Raw genomic sequence first — 22,658 nt, 5'->3', positions numbered from 1 at the left:
ACACATTGTTTTTGTTTTGAACACAGATCTTCTCATGGGGTTTCCTGACTCGCAGAACATCTTGTCAGATGGAGGTCCCTGCACTCCTTGACATCAAAATGTTTGAAAAGTTAACCACTGCACAGCTCAGGGACTCTGTAACCTACTTTTATGTGGAAATGCTCTTCTCTAACTCGTGGATATAGACTAGAGCTACTGCATTGTCGTGCACTACAATTCAATCTACATTAATAAAATATGATTCTTGCCTCTGTGAGATAGGCTGAGAGAGAGAGAGAGAGAGAGAGAGAGAGAGAGAGAGAGAGAGAGAGAGAGAGAGACATCGCATATAGCTAAACTGTCTGTTGTTGGCACACAAACGGTCTCTTCATGAGGCGGGCCGATTACCATTCCGAGCACAGCACCTCTGTGGTCACCCGCGAAATGGAGCCGGGTCGGCGGCAATGGCACTGAGGGGTTGACAGTAGTGCGCGACTTGTGTGACGCCCTGACAGGGGGCAGCGATCGAGGGTGGGGAGGGGGGCAGCAATCAGAGTCAGAGAGCATGCAGGGGGAGTGAAAGCCAGCAAGGCAGTTAGGCAGCAACCCTTCAATTCAGTCACTCTCTGGATTAACTCGCACTGAGCCTGCGTCACCGGGAAAAGGAAGGAAAAAAAACCTTGCATGAAAGCGATACGAACATCTGGCCACAGCAGCTGTAACGCGATCCGAAAGCAACACAACGAACGACGACGAAGTCAGTCAGTCAGTCAGCGCCCGTCCGTCGCTCTCCGAAGGCGTTTTCTCTACCGAAAAGGTGCATGCGGGCGAATGCGCAGTAGAGCCAGGCATATAATCCCGCACCGCTGCAGCCTCAAAAGAGATAGCTAGCGGGACCCTTCGGTTTGCGGGGTTTTATAAAGAAGCTCACCTCACCACCAATATTTGCCAGTGGGAGGCATTTGGAAATTTTCTTCAACCGCCAGTCATGACATGGATTTAAAGGAGGACCAGCAGCCGTGTTTTCGGAACACCTGAATAATCTCAGAGAGAGACCCGCGCGCACACACACACGCACGCACACGCACACACACACACACACACACACACACACGCGCCACCACCATCGGTTCTGTTTTCAGCATGCTCGGCCGATCATAGCCTTGCCGGGAGAAAACATACATCATCCTCCGTTCCACTGGGTTGATGTCCCATCTCCATCTGCAAGGTAGGCTAAATTACATCTCTTATTATCGGGATAAAATATGATGGGAATTCTGAACTCTTTTGGGGAATCTGCCTTTCAAGAAGTGCATTATGGGTTACTGTCGGCTCCGCCGGATCCATTAAAAAATATATATTAACAATTATTTCCCCCAAGACAGAGGTTGAGCATACAGGGTAGTATAGGCTATATGCTATATAAGCCACCATATATAGGACCTATACCGCAAGGTCAAAAAAGAATATAGCCTACCGTATCTCCTCATTTTCTAAATAACGCAGTCTGATAGCAATTTTATTTTTAGATTCCACTCGGCTGAATGCTGTGTCTTTCTCTCTCTCTCTCTCTCTCTCTCTCTCTCTCTCTCTCTCTCTCTCTCTCTCTCTCTCTCCATACAGGTGAAACTGAGAATGTCTAATGTATCCATTATGTGGTCGACTCTCGGATGCATGCAGGATTAAATTGATTTTCAGATGTGGAGTTGTTTTCTGTTCTGTAATGTTTCTTCCCCTTGTGTCCCTCAGCCCCAAGCACCATCCCCACCGATATAGCCTACAGCCTGGTGTATAAGGTGTGCCCCGGGTTAGGGTAAATCACATATTGAAATGCAAATTAGGCGTCAATCATTCACTTTGTAAGACGCGATAAAGTCTAAATTAGCCTTAAAGTAGCGAAAGTAATTATCGGGAAAGTATGTTTCAGGCAGTAAAAATACAGTGGCATATTGGATTGATTGATGCAAACTCGTGAAATATAATGTCCAGGTGATTTGTAAACGCCTGGGTGTGTAATGATCCCCTTTTTATGTGTAGTGTTAGTTATCATATATCTTATTATTCATGACTCAGTGCCCCAGGCACCGTTGTATATGCTTCACCACTGAAACCAGGCAGGCCCACGCCTCATTTTATACTGCCTCTATTTGCTCTTACCGCTATGTTAATATAGCTAGGCTGCTCGATATGCTGCCGTCTTTGCACTGATCTATATATAAAAAGTGATGTATGATTCCGGTGAACCATGCAGACTGCTGTTGGCTCCAATGCTAGAGAGCTCATTGACCCAATTTATGCTCAGAACCACAAAAGGAGGTTTTCTCTGTTCCATGTGTTTTTTTTTATCGTTCTCATTGAGATATTTCAAACGCGGCAGAATTGCAAGAAAAGTGATTCTGTGTTTATCTGCATATTCAGCAAACATCATGGACAACATGGACGCGCGTGTGTGCACACACAGGCACGCGCACACACGCACACACACACACACACACACACACACACACACACACACACACACACACACACACACACACACACACACACACACACACACACACACACACACATACACACAGGTACTGCTGTGATGTATTGTATATAGAACAGGGCAGAACTCAGTGTGGTTGGTTGCCAGAAAAGGGAAATGGGATAAGGTACGGACAGAAACAATACATTTCTCTCAGCTAGCCTAACCTAATTTCCCCCCTCCACATTTAGATAGCAATCTGGTGTTCATTTATAGCTTACATAGACATAATTCTGTGATAAAATGAAAACGGTAGCAGCTAAAACAGTCAGGAATCCATTAACCAGACGGTTCTCCCAGAGCCTTATATAGTATTTTTTTACAAGCTCCTCTGTCTCTGTCTCCAACAGAGATGCATGGGGGAAAGATGAATTTCTGCACGCTTCTACAGAATGCAGAGTGAGAGAGTGAGAGATATCGAACTGACAAGACTGAAAACGGTATTCATGCCAGTGACACTGCATCTGCGGGAAGAAAGAGGTCTTATTGAATGTTTGTCGATAAGACTAAAAAGGGATATTTTACCGTGTTTTTTTACAGCACAGCACACTGCCCATTCAGAATTGTCATCCCACACAAAGGCACTTTGTGCTCCTGACTGTGCAAGTACACTAGTGTCAAAAAATCAATGTTGAGTATTTAAGTTTGTTATTTTGTTTAGTCTAGCGCAGTGGTTTTCAACCAGTGGTCCTTTAGGGGGTTTCAGGTGGTCTCCAGCTAAATAACCAAGTAACCAAATTGACCCTATTGAAATTGAAACTATTGAGAGCATAAAATGAAACCATTTTTCCTAGTATAATCACAGTACCTGATGATCATGTTTTAGGGAGGAAAAATCTATCTTTAATTTACAAGAAGTCTACACAATATAGAGAATGTAGAAGAATTGATTGCCTGATGTCTCTCCTACAGTACCACCTCAATACAGCATGGAATTCTTGGAAAATCTTATAACTAAAGTAAATAGTCTTTAGTTTTGGGTTTGCGAGGCTAAATGTCAACAAATGGTGGTCCGACCATGGCTCAAATGCTGAATAAATAATTGCCCTTTGTCTAAAGCAGTGGTTCTCGGCAGTGGGGTCCCAGGTAGGCACCCCCAGCAGTCCTTGAGGGGGTTATCCAAGGGGTCGCCAGCTACATTGTTGAGAGTTATAGGAAATAGGAACCAAATGGACGCTTACAGGCCTGATACTTCAGAATGTACAAATGTGGGTCAAATGTGGTGCCATTCGTACACTCTCGAGTTGGTCTAATGCATATAGGGTGGTCCTTCAAATTAAAGTTTGAGAACCGCTGGTGTAATGAATAATGTTTGCGGCAGTACATTACAATTGGACTGACTATAATGTTTGCCTGCTGCAGCCACAGCAGAGCCGACCTGCCAGGATTACAGCTGTGAATTTCCCTGTGATACTGCGTGAGGGAAACACTTGGATCTACAAGGGGGAGTTGTAAATGCTGATGAACAGCACTTCTATTGATGCAGTGGGGTCTGCTTAGTATGCTATCCCCTGACACGCACAAACACACACATATACACACGGATGCAAACACACATCCACCTGTCCTGCGTGCTCACACACACACAGACGGGCACACATGCACACGGGTGCACGCACGCACACACATGCACACACTTTCCCAATCGAAACGGGAAAATAAATTAAACCACAGCAGAGGAGCACAATTGGCCACTGCTGGGTGTGTTTCTTTTTTTATCCATGTGGAACACAGGAGGGGCATAATCATTGACTCATTCAATCTCAACATTTAATACATGCAGAATTTGCAGAGTATAAAATCCTCCCCTCATTTCCTCAGTGCTATAGAATTATATAGTCAACGATAAATGGTGGAATGAGTCTGCACATGGCTCCCAGCCTAAACCTCCGACATTAGCCCATACCTAAAACCAAGCCGTTAATGTGTTGTTTCTTTCCAGACAATTGTCACCGCCATAAATAAGCTCATCTGAAAACGAACTGCTGATTGCATCTCGGGGCCCAAAGTGACGTTTTGCTGTGTTGCCATGGTTTCCAGGCTGTTACGTTACCCAGAACGGAGCTATCACATTCTAACACGGGCAGATGAATTGGGCAGACATGCAGTGACGCTCGAATGTTATACTTGGGTTGCATGCCAGCATCACATGCTGTAAAACATCAGATCTACAGGCTCACAAGTCACAACATATCGTGCCATGTGGCGCATTGTTAGCTTGTAGACCTGTTAATTAGTTTTGGGGGAATGACATCAGCACATAAGCCATGTTGAAACACAAACACATATGTGTTGGTGGGTGAGTGGGGGTGGCCTGCCCCATAACTGCATCAGTATTTGAGCAGGATGTTTGGATCCGGACTTACGAGAGCATTTATCACACACAATAGAATTTTCCTACCGGGCTCGGTTCAAAATTTGATCCACTCCAGCGGAGGCCTGGTCCATTTGGCTTCGTAAAGTGGTCAGGTTTGAGTAGCCGTTCTGTCGATACAGATTTTTGCCTCTCCGGAGATAAGCGCTGCTCTCGTCCTCCTCCTGTCAACACACACAAAAAAAAGCCTGTTCGTTTAACTCTGAGAGCATACAACTGGACCCCTTTTCGTGTCCATTTGTATGCTCCAGCTCTCAGAAAGGAGTTAAATTAACCCCTCAGGATTTGACAGGGTGCTCTTGGCAAAAGCAGACATCCAGCTGCTTGCTTACTCTGGGTAAACCCAGGTGGGACGGTGTGCCACCATGTGCCATTTTGTAGCCCTGGCGTGCAGGCATATACTAAGCGGGCCTCTTCTCATTACCTTTCCCCTCTCTCTCACAGCCTGGGCTGCTTTTCCTTGATTCACTGCCCAAGTGTGTGGATCACAGAGGCTTTCCTCACACGAGTCCCGGCATAAGTTAGACCATCTGAAAACATATCCCGCATGACCTCTTCGTGTGTGATTGGCATGCGGCGTTGCTGCTGCATGAGGCTTTTCTTGGCGAATGCCACCCCAGGGAGAGCATAGATATCCTCTCTCCCACAGACAGTCAGTGGTATAGTATAAGAAAAAGTATAAGTATTGATACTGCAATGTGGAAATACTCTGTTACAAGTAAAAGTTCTGAAAACTGAAAGTGTACTTGAGTAAATGTACAAAAGCATTGGTATCAAAATGTACTTAAAGTAACAAAAGTAAAAGTACTCATTATGCAGAATGTGAAAATAGCAGATCTACCGAAATGGCCGAAATGGATATATGGCTAAAGTGATAAACTCTAGGCTACGTTTTGTAATAATAATCAAGTATCAAGTAAAGTATCAAGTAAAGTACAAATATACCTAAAAATGGTACACTACCTTGAGTACATGTACTTAGTTACTTTACACACCACTGCAGACAGTAGTATGCTGCTTATACCTACAGGTACCAGTACCTACGGCTGATGCTACTACCACGCATGAACGTCTGTCTCCATAGCTGGGGGTTGTTGTGGAGCGAGCTTACCTCTATTAGGCACAATTCCACCCACGGGTGTGTGCCTGCCTGCTTGTGGGTGGGTGCTGTCAGTCCGTACTCTGAGGTAGAGAGAGGATCTTTCTCAGAGGTAGCAGAGAGGAAGAGCCAACTGACTGGCTGAGAGGTGGATTATCACTAATGTGTGTCAGTACAGTATAGCCATTTCCACTGGTTAATCATGGCTCTCCGTCGTTTCAAATCAAAGCTTGTCTGTTTGCCGTTGGCCTTTACTGAAGTCTTTACTCGTTCTTTGTACTGCGCTGTAACTTAATTCTTAAATTTTTATTATTATTTCAGGTTATTCCTATTCCCTCAACTCTCATTATAATTCTTTTTTGTATTCAAATGGCGTTTTATGAGATTTATTTCGCACACTGACTCTTAATGTTTTGTGTGAAGTACTTTGAATTCCATTGAAATGTACTATAGACCGACAAATAAACGTATCTTGTTGCCTTCCATTTCTGACTGTGTTAAATTAACAGAGTAGCTGCCAAGCATGTAGGTCTAGCAGGGTGCGTAGGCTGTTACATTCTGTCTGAAAATCATTAACCCACGACGTAGCTTAATCATTTTTCCGACTAGGGTATCTGTGTGTGTGTGTGTGTGTGTGTGTGGTGGGTGACATTTAAAGATGAAGTGTTTGATTGATGAAGCCGCTGATTGATGATCTACTTATTTGTTCGTGCACTTGATGGGTGTGACATGTTATGCAAATGATGGTGGAACACCCCATGATTAAATGCAAATTAGGGAAGGTGGCAACAGAAATTTCCCGCTGCACCTCAGTGGACGCCAGGAGGATTGTCCTTTTTGTCCTCAAATGAAGTTTTGGCAGGGATTACCTTCGCGGCCATTCTCTCTGCGTCTGGCTGAGCTTTCACTGGTGAAAAAAAGCCCCGTCTCCACAGAGTGAATCAATATCATGTCTTGAGCGCCATTCGAGCTGGGAAGTAGCAGGTCCTCTCCGCCTCATTGCACACCCAGAGGCCGTGCCATTCAGAGCAAAGCAGGAGGTGGCTGGCATACATTCACACAACCACAGACACGCACGCACGCAAGCACGCACACACTTTGGCTTTCCACTACTTCTTCCCTAGAGTTTAGGGACTGCATACAGTGTGTGTGTGTGTGCGCGCGTGCGCATGCACGCACGCACATGCATATTCATTCCTCCCATAGGCACACAGTCAGACACACGCTCTTGTCACCCAGCATGCATGGCATTGCGTGATGCAGAAGTCCTGCCATGCTGCCATCTTCGAGCAGTGTCATCCTCAAGCAGTGCTCGTGATTCTCCATGACGCTGCATTCATTCCATCCCTCTCACCGGCTCCCATCCGCTTCACTCCTGAGATCTTTCTGCCACTGCCTTCTCTGATTAAAAATCAACAGCAGAAGCCAAAAGCAGGGCACATGGGGGGGGGGGGGGGGTGAAGTCGCCCCCTTGTAAAAATGGGTCAGGACAGACTAAGATGCATCAGTGCTTGCTTGATCAGCTGTATTCATGGCAACGTCAGACACATTGTGCTCTTCTCTCCAGTATCACGCCGCTCTTTCCTATCACGGGGCCATTTTTTGGGACGGCCTCCTTAAGGCCAGTGTTGATTTTGACAGCAATTTTTCATTTAGTCTTATTAGTCATAGTCTTTTGAACAAAATTCCATTTAGTTTCAGTCACATTTTAGTCATCTAAAAGTCATCTACGTCGTAATGGCTGATTTCACACAGGCAATCTACAAGCCCTGCAAGCTTGTAGATCTGCTATTTTCAGCATGCAACCAAACAAAACATTTTTCAGTTCTACTGGATCTCTTCTCCACTATCATAGCGAAATCAACACTGCTTAAGGCTGTAATATATTTTATGCTGCTGTCTCAAAATGCAACTTTTGTCAATCTGAGAACCCACCGGCAAAAAATTAAGGAAAAACAGCTCCCTCTTTTCCTTTGAATTTGCGTGAGTCAACAGTCTGTCTCGAGACACTAGCGCAGATGTGACCTGGGGCGTTGCTTCCTTTTAACGTTGAAAGCCAGACCCCTCGTGGCAGCTTGTCCGTCATGTTGCGTGACGTCTGAGAGGTACCCTTCGTCTTTGTTTTACATCTTCCTCGTCCAACCATGTCAGGGTAATTATCGTCCCTGTCAGGTGGAAACCTCATATGTCCAAAACTGTTACTCGCGTTTTGAGCTTGCGGATCTGCTACTTTTTCGATGCTTTTTTGTGACGCTGTGCTGTAATATGAAACTTCTTTCCCGACAGCAACGGTATATGCTGTATAAGCTCCGCATCAGAGCCCATATAGTGCAGCTTTACGTTGGCCGGCTCTTTGCTGAGGCAAGGCTTCATGTACTTATGTGCCCCGGAAGACCCAGGATGATCCACAGAAGCATTACCACCAACGAACCACAGCAAGCTATAATCATAAATCAGCCATCCTGCTCTGTATTTAAAGGTTAGCCTTTGATATTCCTACTGTAGCTGCAGGATTGGGGTCTCCTGTTCTTCCTCCACGTTTGATTGGATTGGCCTTCGTTCCCTGCATGCAGTAATGGAACACCCGTTGGACAAAATTAAATGGAATTTCATCGCAGACAAGATAAGGGCTAATGCCGAATGGGATCCCGCTGCTGCATTGCATGGCTCACCTGCAGAGTTGCGCTCCGCTCTCTTAGTTTTATGACACGCTATATCCCCTGACAAGGTCTCGGGATTCATCAAATGGATCGCTTCTTATCCCCCATCTCGGTTGTGTCATAAGTAAGAGTAGGAGCAGAGAGAGCTGAGAGAAAATCAATAGCCAGGCATAGCACATCCTCGCTGAGGCAGCGGCGCCCAATCAACCCCTCCCACCGTCGATATGATCCTGGGAGACATCATTCTAATTCTGATGAGGGGATGGACTGCCAGTCTAGACTTTCATTCTGTACACAAACATAAAAGAGCCGGCATTATCAAATAAAAAACGCAAAACAGGAATAATAGCATCAGCAAAATGGGGGCCTAAAAGGTAATAATGTGCACAAAAACATACAGACTCGTTCTCAGTGTTATTATTTCAAGTATCCCATTATTTTAATGTAGTCCTTTGTGGTTTGCTCAAATGTTGACTTCTATAGATTTTGGATTCACTGTGACTCTTAGTTGTGACGGTGCCAAAGCTGTCATCTTAGCTTTACAAAACATAACCCTTGGTGCAGTATTGTGATGAGAACTGTCAGCACAGACTACAAAAAGTACAAAATAATCTCATCACAAATTCACATTCACATTCCCCATATGCTTTGCTAATGACATTTCTCTCTCTCTCCCTCACTCTCTCTGTCTGTCTGTCTCTTTCCACTGATTATTTTTAGGTGTATCGGCCTGACCAGAAGACACCATGGAGACCATTATTTTGGTGTATCTGATGGTCATCGGCGTGGCCGCGAAGGCCCACAAGGTCCAGGTCTGCCCCAAGCGCTGCGTCTGCCAGATGCTCAACCCCAACCTGGCTACCCTGTGTGACAAAAAGGGGCTGCTCTTCGTGCCCCCGAACATCGACCGCCACACGGTGGAGATGCGCCTCGGCGACAACTTTGTGACCAGCATAAAGCGCAAGGACTTCGCCAACATGACCAAGCTGGTGGACCTGACCTTGTCACGGAACACCATCGGCTCCATCTCGCCGCACGCCTTCAAGGACCTGGAGAACCTCCGCGCGCTCCACCTGGACAGCAACCGGCTGGCGCGCATCACCAATGACACTTTCAGCGGCATGTCCAAGCTGCACCACCTCATCCTCAACAACAACCAGGTACAGTACACGAACAGGTGGTGCTAAAGGTGCTGTTCTCTTTTTTTGCACTAGGTATGTTGGCGTGTGTGTTACCCTATTGTGCTGAATATAAGTCTTGAAAAATAGGGGTCGTCTTATAATCAGTCGTCTTATGTTCGGCAGAATACAGTATTTAGATTGTCTATTGTCTTGTATTGTAATGTAGTGTACTGTATTATGTATGCTAAAGTGCGGGTTGTTGTGTAACTTGTATGCAAGACAAATTTCTCCGGGAGACGAAATAAAGTAACCTTGAATCTTGATGAACCAAATGTCAAGAACGAGAAAGAACCAGGGCAGTGGTGGAAATAGTATACTCAAATGTTGTACTTAAGTAAAAGTATCAATACTGCAACGTAGATACGTTACAAGTAGAAGTCCCGTATTCCAAATGGCTTCAAGTAAAAGTACAAAAGTAAAAGTAAAAATACTCATATTGCAGAATGTCCCATTTCACAAGTTCAAAATATGTACAAAATCGTTTGAAAATAGCCGATCTACAAGCTCACAATGCGTTCCATTTTTAAATGGCCGAAATCTATAGGGTTGAAGTGGTAAATGTATGCTTTCTAATATCGCCAAAGTAACTAGTAACTAAAGTTTTCAAATAATTGTAGTGGAGTAAAAGTAATTAATTTGGCTCTGAGATGTAGTGAACCAGGGCAAAGGAAAACGCGAGCCCCCCCCCTCTCTCTGTTGTACATAGAATATAGGCTACTGTGAAGTTGAACATACTAATCTGTTGAGAGTTGTACAGATTCGTGTCGTTGGTGGTTAGATAACAGTTTTCCATTTCTTTACAGTCTTTCACATCATTGTTGAACTCTGCATCGTATGGTCCTCTTCTCCACATTCACAGATGGTTTTGTAGCCCCATCTGGCCATAGCAGCTTTTGATCGCTCCGTTCCAGTACATATAATACACTGCAGTTGTTGAACGTTATACTACAGTAATCTGTTAGATTACACTGTGAAGTTGTTTGCACAAAGTTAGGAAGCAGCTACCAGGGGAAAAAATAAAAGACAAATGCTGCTGGTATACAATATAGATTTACATTCGATGATGTACATTCGATGATGCTCCATTTTATTCTCTCCTTGCTCTCTTTTTGCACTCTTCCTTTGTTTAAATCCTTTTACGTATTTATTTTTTATCATTATTCTACTGTTATTATCTATGCTGTTGTATTGTCTGAAGGAAACCAAACGAAATAAGTTTTACTCTTATTATGCACCAGTACACACAAGATGTGACAATAAAGTACCACCTTGAACCCTTGAACCATCAGCTGAGCCACATCCACGTGGGGGCGTTCAACGACCTGACGGCGCTGGAGGAGCTCGACCTCTCGTACAACAACCTGGAGAGCGCGCCGTGGGTGGCCATCCAGAGGATGCCCAGCCTCCACACGCTCAACCTGGACCACAACATGCTCAGGTGAGCCACACCCACAGCCACGATACCAGAGGGAGCGAGAACAACCATCAGCACTGCCACCCAAGTGTGGAATGCCCTGACCCCTTCCCTGAAAAAAATGCTGATCATTGGCTTTATTCCTTTAAAACAGACCTGATAATCCACCTCTCGGTAGGCCAAAGGGAGAGGAAATAATCACTTCTCCCTTAGACAGGCCATCACCACCCCCCTTATACCCCTCTTCTTTTTTTCCCTTCCACTTCCCTATCTCGCTTAAACTTATTTGCCATTCTTTACTATTTTAAAACATTTAAAAATAGTTCACCTAGCCATTCTACATCGACAAGTTTAGTTTAGGGATAAGGCGTAAGGGGTGGTGCAAGATATAAGGGATAGTGGTTTATATTTTGTGATGACATTGAATTTTGTAGTTATTTTTCATGTCATGTTTATGAATTGAATTTCTTTTGGGTACTATCCTTTTAGACCAAGTGTTTGACTGTACTCTGTTGCCGTTTTCACATTTCTGTCTAATAAAGTATTTAATCAATCAATCAATCAATCCATCAGCTACATCCCGGAGGGCACCTTCTCCGGCCTGCAGAAGCTCAAGCGGCTGGACGTCACCTCCAACAAGCTCCAGAAGCTGCCGCCGGACCCCGTGTTCCAGCGGGCGGGCGTGCTGGCCACGTCAGGCAGCATGGGGCCCACATCGTTCGCGCTGAGCTTCGGCGGGAACCCGCTGCGCTGCAACTGCGAGCTGCTGTGGCTGCGCCGGCTGCGGCGCGAGGACGACCTGGAGACGTGCGCCTCGCCGCAGCACCTGGCCGGGCGCTACTTCTGGACCGTGTCCGAGGAGGAGTTCCTGTGCGAGCCACCCCTCATCACCCGCCACTCCCAGGTATTCAGATTCCAGTTGGTGGGAAATGTACTCACAATTTGTTGAGCGGTGCTATAGCCGCTCCAGGCACAGCTTTGTGTTTGTGTATGTATGTCTGTCCGTATCAGCACGGAATGTCCGTTAACGCACGCACGCACACACACACACACACAAAATTGGAAATACTCCAGTAAATAGAGAGATAAGAGGCTTCTGCCAGGTTTCAGCAGCGATATATAATAGTTCATATAAATAACTGAATTTAAGGAATACAACTTAATGTGAAATGACTAGGCCTATAGGCCTGCTGTCGCGTTTAATAGCCTGAGAGCTGAAAGAGCGAAGGAGTTACTGGGCCGGCTTGTTCTCCTAAGAGGCACATTATAACACCAGCCTGAGGGCATTTACACTGAATCCACTGCGGTGGTTCAGGTTGGCAAATAATTCCTCTTGCTTCCCGGGCCAGGTGTGACCTCGGCGCCGTGCGTGGGCTGGCAGAGAGTGAGGCTATGCGGCTTTCTGATCAGACTGCGGATGCTTGCCTCTGGGTTTTGGAGAAAACCCAGCCCACTCTCTTGTCTGGTTACCAGTGGTTCTCAACCAGTGGTCCGGGGACCACCAGTTGTCCTTGAGGGGGTTGCAGCCTTCAGGTGGTCCCCAGCTAAATGATGGAGAGTTGGTAACCAAATGGACCCTTATAGATCTTGATCTCTCAAGAAGTATTGGTAAACATCTGATTAGCCTAATTAATTTACAGGAAGTCTATACAATTAGATGTAGAATAATTGTTATTTTTTGATCAACGGTTGCCTGTTATTTCTGCTATGAAACTAGTTTTGGATCTGAGAGGCTAAATCTCATCAAATGGTGGTCTGGGGCTCAAATGCAGAAATAACTAGAGGTCTATAATAAGGTCTCCACCAGGGCAGGTGGTCAGTGTGTGTGCAAAGTTTGGCATAGACCGGATTAACGGTGCCGGAGATTTGCTGGTAACAGACGGACGGACACACACACACACGGACACACGGACGGAGTGCAAAACATACTCTCTCGCCATGCCTTCGGCCTGGTGGAGACAATAATAATGACCTCGATATGAAAAAGGTTTTCTTTTCTTTTTCTATTTTTGTAACATTCTTTGTATGGCACAAAACCCCACCATGTTGGATTAACTCATTTAATCACATTGTGGACATACACATGTTCAGAATAGTATAAATGCCCGTTGTGGGTGAAACGCTGGTAATTGTATGACGGATCATCTGTGAAGTCTTGCCACACAGTGGGATCTTATGGTGATTTAACTCAGTGCTGCAGAATCGAAATTAAATGAACCCAAATCCTTGCTAAATAATCACAGCGATATTGTCTCATTTACATTCAGAAGGCCTCCGACGGATAATTATGAGAATTAATTTCCATTAAGGCCATTGCATATATACTCGCCCCAAAATTCTGTCACGTTGATTATCACGCCTTCATAATCTCGGTAATTGTGATTATCGTTATTATGATCAATCGCTGATTATACACTCATATCAACCAGTGCTGCTTTAAAAGCCCAACAATCTAGAAATATTAAAGCTTTAATTATAGTAGCTCAGTCATTGAGACTGACTTGCCCCCAGCAAGAATCATGCCCACGGCACTATGTCTAACTTCACTGCAGTTCTTTGCACGTTCTACTAACACTGTTTTTGGCCAAATACGTGTACAGTACTGTCAGTACATCCATCATCGTCTCGGCTGGGTGGAAAACCTCATATATCCCAAACTGTTCCTTTTCAGGATTCAAATTCAGCAAAAGTACAAGCTCGAAACACGCCTCTTTTCGAGCTTGTGAATCTGCTACTTTTGATGCTTTTATGTGATGCTGTATTATTTATGATCAAGTAGGGCGTTCATTTACAGTGGAAAAAAAACAAAACAAAAAGACCTGAGGATGCATCTGTGTGTCACATTAGAAAAATGGGAGATCTACAAGCTCATAGATAGCTTGTAGACAGTGGTGTGCACTGTGCACAGACATTTTGAGGGGCAGGTGCTCATGAGAAAAAAGGGCACCTTGTGCGACGCGTGGAACTGCCTAGTGTGTGAGATTTATAGATTTTGGGGCATAAATTATATATTAGCATATTTTAATCCAGAATAGGTTACACTGGGCTACACTGTAGCAAAAATAAATAAAAACATTCTAAAGGGCACTTCTGTCCAGAGGGAAAAAGGGCAGGTGCTCTAGCACCACCTAGTGTCTATCTGTGCACGCCCCTGCTTGTAGATCTGCTATTTTTGAAAAATCGTGAAAACATGTGCAAATCTTTGAATACATACTATTTCACAGCAAACATTTTAACTCAAATATTTGCTTCTGGGGGTCTCTGAAACAACATATTTTCAGATGGGCGTCCGGCGGCCAAATATTTGAGCTCCTTTGAGAACCTGATTTTGAAGACATTTTGTAGAATCATGTCCTCAGGTCTAAATGGAGATAAGACGTTTCTGCCGGACAGTAACGATATAATATATTAAAGTCAATTTCCAATTAAACCAGACATGCCTAAAGTCTGGCCCGGGGGCCAATCGTGACACGAGGGCAGATTTGATATGGCCCGCGGCAGCTTCCTTCCTGAAATGTATTATTGATGGCCCGCCAGACCTTAGAGTCATGTGAAATTCATACTTTCCTTAACTTTAACCTGGGCAAACAGGCCATTTCTCAGTAGAATTTGTTAAGAATTCCTAAATACTTTGTTACATGAATGCGATTTTTATCGTATTTTAGATTAATTACTCTGGCTGCACTGATATTTGGACAAAAGACTATTTATTGGACTGTAAATAATAGCAATGCAGTGCATGTGATTGTGAACGAACAGTTGTGTTGTTGTTTTTTTGTTGCTCACAGCACACACAGATGAATGGCTTACATTTGGCTCCACTGCCAACAAAATCTATTGATATTGTACTGTACTGTATAAAACTGTTGTAACGCGATGCATTTATGTGAGATTGTTATGGTCCAACGGTATGACAGGAGATGCAGTTAGTCCTAAGGAATTTTCATATTGTCAAATATGCCCCGCTTTGAAAAAACATCCTTTTCTCGATTTGGAACATCGTATAATTGGAGTGGATTTGTCCCTCTAGGTTACTCTCAACATGTGGGTCTGGACCCCCAGGGGGGTCCCCAGATGATACATTGTTTCCTCACGTAAAGCAGATATAGCATGAATTTGAAAAAGTAGAATTTTATGTTATAGGTCCTTTAAACAGTAAAGAAATCAACATACAGGATGGGTATGCAGGGTATCTGCACATTTGTAAAGTGACAATTTTAGGACTTTAAAGATAAAATAAACTCAACTCCTACAATTTCAAGTGCTTGTCAGGTGCCACCATGCAGCTCAAATCTGATTATTTTGGGGGAACCACGTCCTGAAAAGGTTCGAGAACCCCTGCTCTAACTAACTAACTAACTAACTGGCTTTATCTTGACCGCAGGAACTGCGAGCCCTGGAGGGCCAGAGTGTGACTCTCCGCTGTAAGGCCAGGGGGGACCCAGACCCCGTCATCCACTGGATCGCCCCTGATGGACGCCTCATGTCCAACTCCTCGAGGGCCGCGGTGCACAGCGATGGCACCCTGGACATTCTCATCAGCACCGTCAAGGACTCTGGTAGGCGGGCAACAATTAACTAAACGAACTCATCCATTTAACACTTAGCCGTGTGGCCACAAGTGGTATAGCTTGCGCAGGGCCGGAATTGGGGAGACCTAGCAGACCTCCATTGTAAGAAAAGGCTAATGTTAGCATTAGCTCACGCTAGATATCTTTCTCGAGAAACGTTTATATTTCAATTGTGATGAAAAATCTGAAATCAGATCTGAACCGAGGTTCAGATCAGACATCCGACAGACATCCGAGGTTCAGATCTGAACCTCGGATGTCTAATCAGAAAAACCGCTGCATGATCACCTCAATCTGAGCTTCAATTCCAATAAAAACAGCTGTAGATCGTCACTAAAGATAGTCTGGAATCTGGATGAAGGAAAATGATCGATGACATCACCACCACGGAAGCAAAGCATTGCCGGGCGACGATGATAAAAATAAATAAATAATAATAATAATGACGTGTCGCATCTCTGCTATTCTCCCTATTTGTACGTATAAAGTTACACTTCAAGTATACGGTAAAATAAACTCTATTTCATTTTTAAATGCCTCTCGATTATTCGGTTGATCAAAAAAGTAATTGATACAATAATCGCTGAGAAAATAATCGATTGTTGCAGCCCAGACTCTGGTCTGTTTGCAGCTGTCTGCACTTGTCTTCAGAATCAATTGTTTAGTTGTATTTAATGGTGGCTGCCTAGTGGTAAGGCTTACAGTAAGTACTTGGCTTCCTCAATTAATGTTTGGAGAGTGGGAGTGGACCGGCCTGCACGCTGATTACGAGATTTGCAGTTCATTGTAGTTGTTCTTAACCTTGGTGCTCTAATTATTTCCCTGGTGTTGCAGGTCCACCTTACCTGACACTCTGAATTTTCATTTCGTTTCACTTCAATCGCCAGGACATATTCTTTTAATGGTAGCGATTCGCCGATTCGGGGCTAGGCTAGGTCCACCTACTGTAGTCCCAGTTCAGACAGCTAGAATAACACAGGTGAATACAATTATTAATCACCTGGTAGGATATAAAACCATTTAAAAATAGTTTGCCTGTAAGCTGACAATACTTAAGTCACTGGTTCTCAACGGGAGGTGTTGGGAGTCAGGGGACCCCCAGGGGTCTTTTAGGAGTTACAGATCTGTAACAGTATCCGTTATTTTTAGACCAGGTGCCAGGTTCATTGTTTACCTGGTAGTTTAAAAGTACACATTGTTATTTAGATAGCATATTGTTTAGACAGGTTGCCAGGTTCATGGTTTACCTAGTTCCTCGAGGCACTACACTACTTATTTATCTTGCTATTGTAAGTCAGTCACTATGGATAATAAGAGTGTCTGCTAAATTGTAAATCGTCAGGCTCTTTCACATGCGTGGCGTCCAATCCGGCCGGGGAGGCCCAGCAGACGATGGACCTGCTCATCGCCAAACTCCCGCACATCACCAACAGCACCCTGGTGGAGCAGGAGCCCGACCCAGGGTCGTCGGACATCGCCACTGTGACCAAGACCGGCGTGGAGGCTGGAGGAGGGGTGCCTCTGGGAAACGCAAAGACTGGCCAGGACAAGCGGGTGGTGATCGCCGAGGCTACCTCCACCTCCGCATTGGTGAAGTTTAACTTCCAGAGGAGCATCCCTGGAATACGCATGTTCCAGATACAATACAACGGCACCTATGATGATTCACTGGTTTATAGGTAGGTAGTAGTGTGAGAGCCAAGTGAGTCATGCTGAGTCGGCCTGAGGCCATGCTGAGGTTGGATGATCAATCTAGGCAGCAGCAGCCGTTTTCTATAAATGTAGGCCGGTACATACGAGACTTTTACCGATTCTTCAGAAACTGTAGCTATGTGGATGCATCGTATGACGCATTTAAGCCGTTTTGACCGAAAATAGCCGATCAACAAGCTCATCGTTCTAAAAATGTAGGTTGCAGCGTACAGACAAGATTTATACAAGTTCATTGACACATCACAGTCATAGACATCTTAAATTCGGAGTGGGCATATGATGCTTTGTATTACAGGCGTAATACAAATAAGTCATGACCTACAGTTAACTGTTGAATTAACCCATTTTGGGCGGGAACCCCTTTTGGTCTTAACTTAAGCATTATGTTATACTTTAGCTATTGAAAAATAGCAGATAGGTCTGCTATTTTTTTTAAATCGTGAAAATGTGGCGTAAATCATTGAATATATATATTCTAACGTTTTAACTCAAATCTTTGCTTCTGGGGGGTCCCTAGAACAACATATTTTCAGATGCGGGTCGGCGGCCAAATACATATAAGTTTTTTCACTCTGCACCAAATCTATTTGTGCCAACTTTCCGCATTAATGTGGCATGCCCCAAATAGTGACACTAGGGTTCATGTGGTTAACCCCCTCTGGGAAGAAACTGGGATACTACACAACCTGGACTGGCATTTGTGAAACAGATGTAACAGATGTCTCTGTATTTGACCTACAATCCCCACGCGTGTGATAAGAAGATGAAAGACAAGTCAAGAAGCCAGAATTTCACAGGACGTGTCAAAGGCTGATCCACATGGGCCTGTTTGAGAAAACTGCCGTAGACAGCATTCTTTCCACTCCACCTTCTTTCTCTCCATATTATTTGGAGCTGATGGGATGAGACCGGCACACTCAAGCACGCACGCACGCACGCACACCTGAACAAATATGCACAGCGTCCTGAGTTGCAAGCCTTTTAATCATCAGCAGACGACTGGAAGTTGACAGCAAATAAACCAAAATCGTGGAGGGGGGAATCCTTGTGTGTCCAAAACTGTCACTTTTGAGAAAATGGAGAAAAGAGAGAAAAGTGTTCCAATAGATCCAATGTAGTTATTACTTTAATCACACGCTCTTAGACTTTACCACTGTTTCACTTTCACAAAAACAAATTAGCAAGCTTACAACACGTGGCTTCACTATTTTTGCTACTTTATGTAAAAAAAGAAAAAAATTGAGATACGAGGTTACTGCCTGACAGAAAGGAAATGTCACAAAAGATCATTATATCAACGTGTGTCAAATGGCCCCACGAGAGACTGACGATTGTCACGCCATTTCATCCAGACAAAAGATTAAGCTGCTTAATCTGATTTGTTTCAGTCTGCTCCTTGCAATACCTAACAGAGTTAGTGATAGTGCCGCTGGGCAATACAACCACTAACTTGCTGTGGAAGGCCAGGGGGGCTTTAGTTGATGCGTGTCTAATTACTACCCTGGCGCTTTGCCCATGGGCCATCACGGAACTCTGGTCGGTTGGTCAGGGAGCATGCAGGACTCACATGACTCAGGGATGGCATTTTAGGGTTTTTTCCAGTGGTGAAAGTCACATTTCTTACTTACGGTACGTAAAGGACAAAGTATCAATACTGCCGAAATACTACTGTAGAAATACTGTGTGGAGATACTGTGGAGTTTGCATGTTCTTCCTGTGTCACCTAGGGTAGTACTAGGTACTCTCACAAAAAACATGCAGTAATCCTGGTCTCTAAACTGCCTCTCCCTGGCCAGCCGGGGCGCCTGATGGAGGGTAAAGGAACTGGTTGGAATAACGTGTTCCTTACACACGCTACGTCCAACCAGGGAAACTGGTGTTGCTTTGTTTCCAAATTATACCGTTTCTTTATTTCCTGAAAAATGTGTATTTTTCATTTCCTGAAAAATGAACATTTTGGAGTTAGGTGGGTTCTTCCCGACAGCACAGATATGTAATAGCCTTTGTGTTTTTTATTTTTACAGGATGATACCCCCGACCAGTAAGAACATCATGGTAAACAACCTGGCAGCTGGGACCCAGTATGACCTGTGTGTGTTGGCCATCTACGATGACCAGGTGACCTCGCTGACGGCCACCAGGGTGGTGGGCTGCATCCACTTCACCACGGAGCCCCAGTACCTTCGCTGCCACTTCATGCAGTCCCAGTTCCTCGGCGGCACCATCGTGGTCATTATCGGAGGGATCATAGTGGCCTCTGTGCTCGCCTTCATCATCTTCCTCATAGTGCGCTACCGCGTCTGCCACCAAGGAGAAGTCGATAAGGTCAGCAGGCGTCCTTTCGAAGTTCTCTCTACCATTAAGGGGCCGTGCGTGTCCACAGAAAACTAGGGTAAAAGACACGCTGTAGTGGTTGTATTCCCAGCGCCTGAACATTCAACGAGCTCAGTGTCAGTGTTTTGGGCGGAAAATAGTGCAACCTTTGGAGAGGAGCATGCAGCGCTCCACCAGTGTCACATTTTATCCTCCTGGTTGTGTCCAACAACCCGGTTATTTAAGACATGAAGTCAACCATTGTTTCAGCTAGGCTATTTGTGCTAATAACACAGACGGCACAACGTTTGAGCTCAGCAACGGTTCACAGGTTCGAACTAAAACGGGGCACCAGTAAGCGCCCCGTGCGAACGCTCTGGAGTCCGGACATGATATCCAAAGTACTCCTCTGCTCATAAAACGTTTTCTGTGGACATCACTGCCCCTTAGTGATCATCTTGTTGTTGAAAGGGTCAACTAAAAGTTGCGTATACCTGTCCATTTCTTTCACACCTGTCGCGCCGTCCATCGCTCTCACACCTGTCTCTCCGTCTTCCCACACATTCTCCAGGCTCTAGAGATGGGCGACATTCGTTCTCTGAGCAGCGAAGGGCAGCTGCAGGGCTGTGGCCTTCCCAAGTCACTGTCCAAGCAGGTGCTGCGGCCAGAGAAGAACGACAAGGAACGTCTGCGAGTTGCCCTGCCTCCGCCGGAGCCCGCCAAGCAGCGACTCCCGGTGACGCCGGTCGGCACCAAGCCTTCACTCCCCGACTGCACCGTCTCCAGCTCCGCAGTCAGCCACAGCTGGCACCCGGCCTCCCCAAGCACCCCGAGGCCCAAGCGCTCCATCGCCTCCTCCTCGGAGTCCCGGCGCACCGAGGCCCAGGTGGACGTCGAGCTGGACAACAGGAACCGCAATAACTCTTCCGAGGTCAAGATGGGCGTGGCTTGGTCTGAGATGGCCATGCCCGGACAAACCGCCACATGGACCGCGGCTCCCAGGGCTCCGCGGCGGCCGCACCCCCGCCAATACATGACTGTGCCTGCGGGGGGCGTGAGGGTGAACCGCAGGCACTCTCTGAACGTGGACTCCTATAAGGAGCACTGCTACGTGGCCTGCCCAAAACCCGGGGCCAGTTTGCGGTCCAAGCGGAGCCTGTCGATGAGCGGGGAGTTGCCCCAGCTGGAGGGCGTGACAAACATTCGCCGGGCCAGGGACAGGCTCTCCAGGTCCGAGTGGCTTCTGGAGAGCACTTTATGATTGGGATTTCTTTGGTTCTCTTCTATTGGATTTGTGGCCCATTGCAAAGGAGACAGGGATTTTATGCCTGGAGTTTTCAAGCTCTCTATTGAGGGACCTCAAAGGTTTCTCACTTACAGTATATCTGGGGGAAGGGAGAAGGGGTATTGGCAGGTATACAGGGTTTATGGGCAAATGTTTGTCATTTGTTTTCTATCTTATAATCTATCAAAATCGTCTTTATAGCGACTTCGGATCGAACTCTAATGAAAGGCACAACAATGTATAAAGGAAGTACGTGTAAAAAAGAAAAAAGAAGAAAACAGTTACATTGTGTAACATATATCTCAAGACACCTGTATGTGTTCACATGGTATTGAATACAGTTACCTTGTCGGACATATTTACTATATCAACGACAGAAAGGTAAATCTTTGCCAAGCGGCAGGGGTGAATATATCTCATTCTCATTTACTTAAAGCGATACAATCTTTGTAGACTTCGGACATGATTCTTGTCTCCAGCTCCCCGCAGACAGATTGTGACATGACTTCATTACCTTGACGGAGGTTTTGGGAACATTATGGATGCGTTGCTCACCGCCAGAGGTGTTGGAACAGAATGTAGTGGATAGATAGACGGAACCCAATCGTTTCATTGTGACACACCACCAGACGCAGCACGAGGCGATGTTCATGGCACATGTCGACTCAGCCTAATACTGCCCTACGGTTTGAATCGATACATTTTTTATCATGTAATTACATAAGAACTCAACACTGATAGGATTGCTGTCACGGCTGATTTGAAGCAACAAATGAACTACGCCGCTGTGGCGGGTGCAGGAAACGGCTATGCGCAGCTGGAATCCAGAATAAAGGCGAGTTACTGCTCATTTTCACATTTTTTACTGTTATGACAACACCAGGTCATGCCAATGACGACCATTGTAAATTAACTTGTCAATGTAAGAGATAAAGATAATCACAGGAGTACAGGAGGACGTCAGCTCTTGATTTTGCTGTTGTTTCTGTTTGATGTTTACAAGTATAAATAAACAAGTGACAAATAGGGGTATGTTTTTTCAGTACTTCAGCATTTGCCTCACATGCACTCTAATACTCATCCAGTTTGTCTCGGCTGTCACACCACGCATGTCCCCATGCGGCTGCGGCCTCTGATAGTATCTGCCGTGTGAGCCAATGTGCCTAACGTGATGAAAAGAGGACATGCTAGTCGTGCTAGGCTGTGGCTCAGGAGGTAGAGGAGCCGTTTGGGAAGAGAAACTGGAAGGTTGCCGGGTTCGATCGACTCTTCCTGTCATTTTTATGAATTTGATGTATTACCATGTTTTTGCTTACTGTAAATCGCTCTGGATTAAGAGCGTCTGCTAAATGCCTAAATTGTATATTGTAAATTGTCATTGAACAAGACACTGAACACCCGACTGCTCCCAAATGAAGGTGGTAACCGGCACGGTTGCCCTCTGGCGGTGGCATGTGAATGTGTGTTGAATGGGTCAATGTAATGCACATTGCAACGTGCTTTGGGAAACGGTGCTATAGAAACGCAGCCATTTCAACA

General features: G+C 45.3%; 1 protein-coding gene across 2 annotated transcripts; it reads left to right on the top strand.

Annotated features, from left to right (window-relative positions):
- Nucleotides 1–655: 655 nt before the first annotated feature.
- On the top strand, nucleotides 656–22,206 carry lrfn5b (leucine rich repeat and fibronectin type III domain containing 5b; the record flags this gene model as incomplete). 2 transcript variants are annotated; one of them, XM_080791548.1, is made up of 8 exons in its annotated part: nucleotides 656–1,207; nucleotides 9,363–9,802; nucleotides 11,113–11,261; nucleotides 11,811–12,141; nucleotides 15,622–15,796; nucleotides 17,151–17,487; nucleotides 19,546–19,846; nucleotides 20,406–22,206. In XM_080791548.1, exons 2-8 carry the CDS (start codon nucleotides 9,389–9,391, stop codon nucleotides 21,093–21,095), a joined length of 2,397 nt encoding a protein of 798 aa, XP_080647674.1. In that variant the 5' UTR covers nucleotides 656–1,207; nucleotides 9,363–9,388. The 2 variants fall into 2 exon arrangements, with proteins under 2 accessions (XP_080647674.1, XP_080647675.1); XM_080791549.1 differs by lacking the exons at nucleotides 19,546–19,846; nucleotides 20,406–22,206 and having other exon boundaries at nucleotides 17,151–17,491.
- Between the last annotated feature and the right edge of the window lie 452 nt (nucleotides 22,207–22,658).

Source organism: Protomyctophum bolini (genome assembly GCF_963924005.1).
Source record: "Protomyctophum bolini genome assembly, chromosome: 19".
Taxonomy (NCBI): domain Eukaryota; kingdom Metazoa; phylum Chordata; class Actinopteri; order Myctophiformes; family Myctophidae; genus Protomyctophum; species Protomyctophum bolini.
The sequence above is the reverse complement of the archived record's forward strand: the minus strand, read 5'-3'. Positions and strand labels throughout refer to the sequence as shown.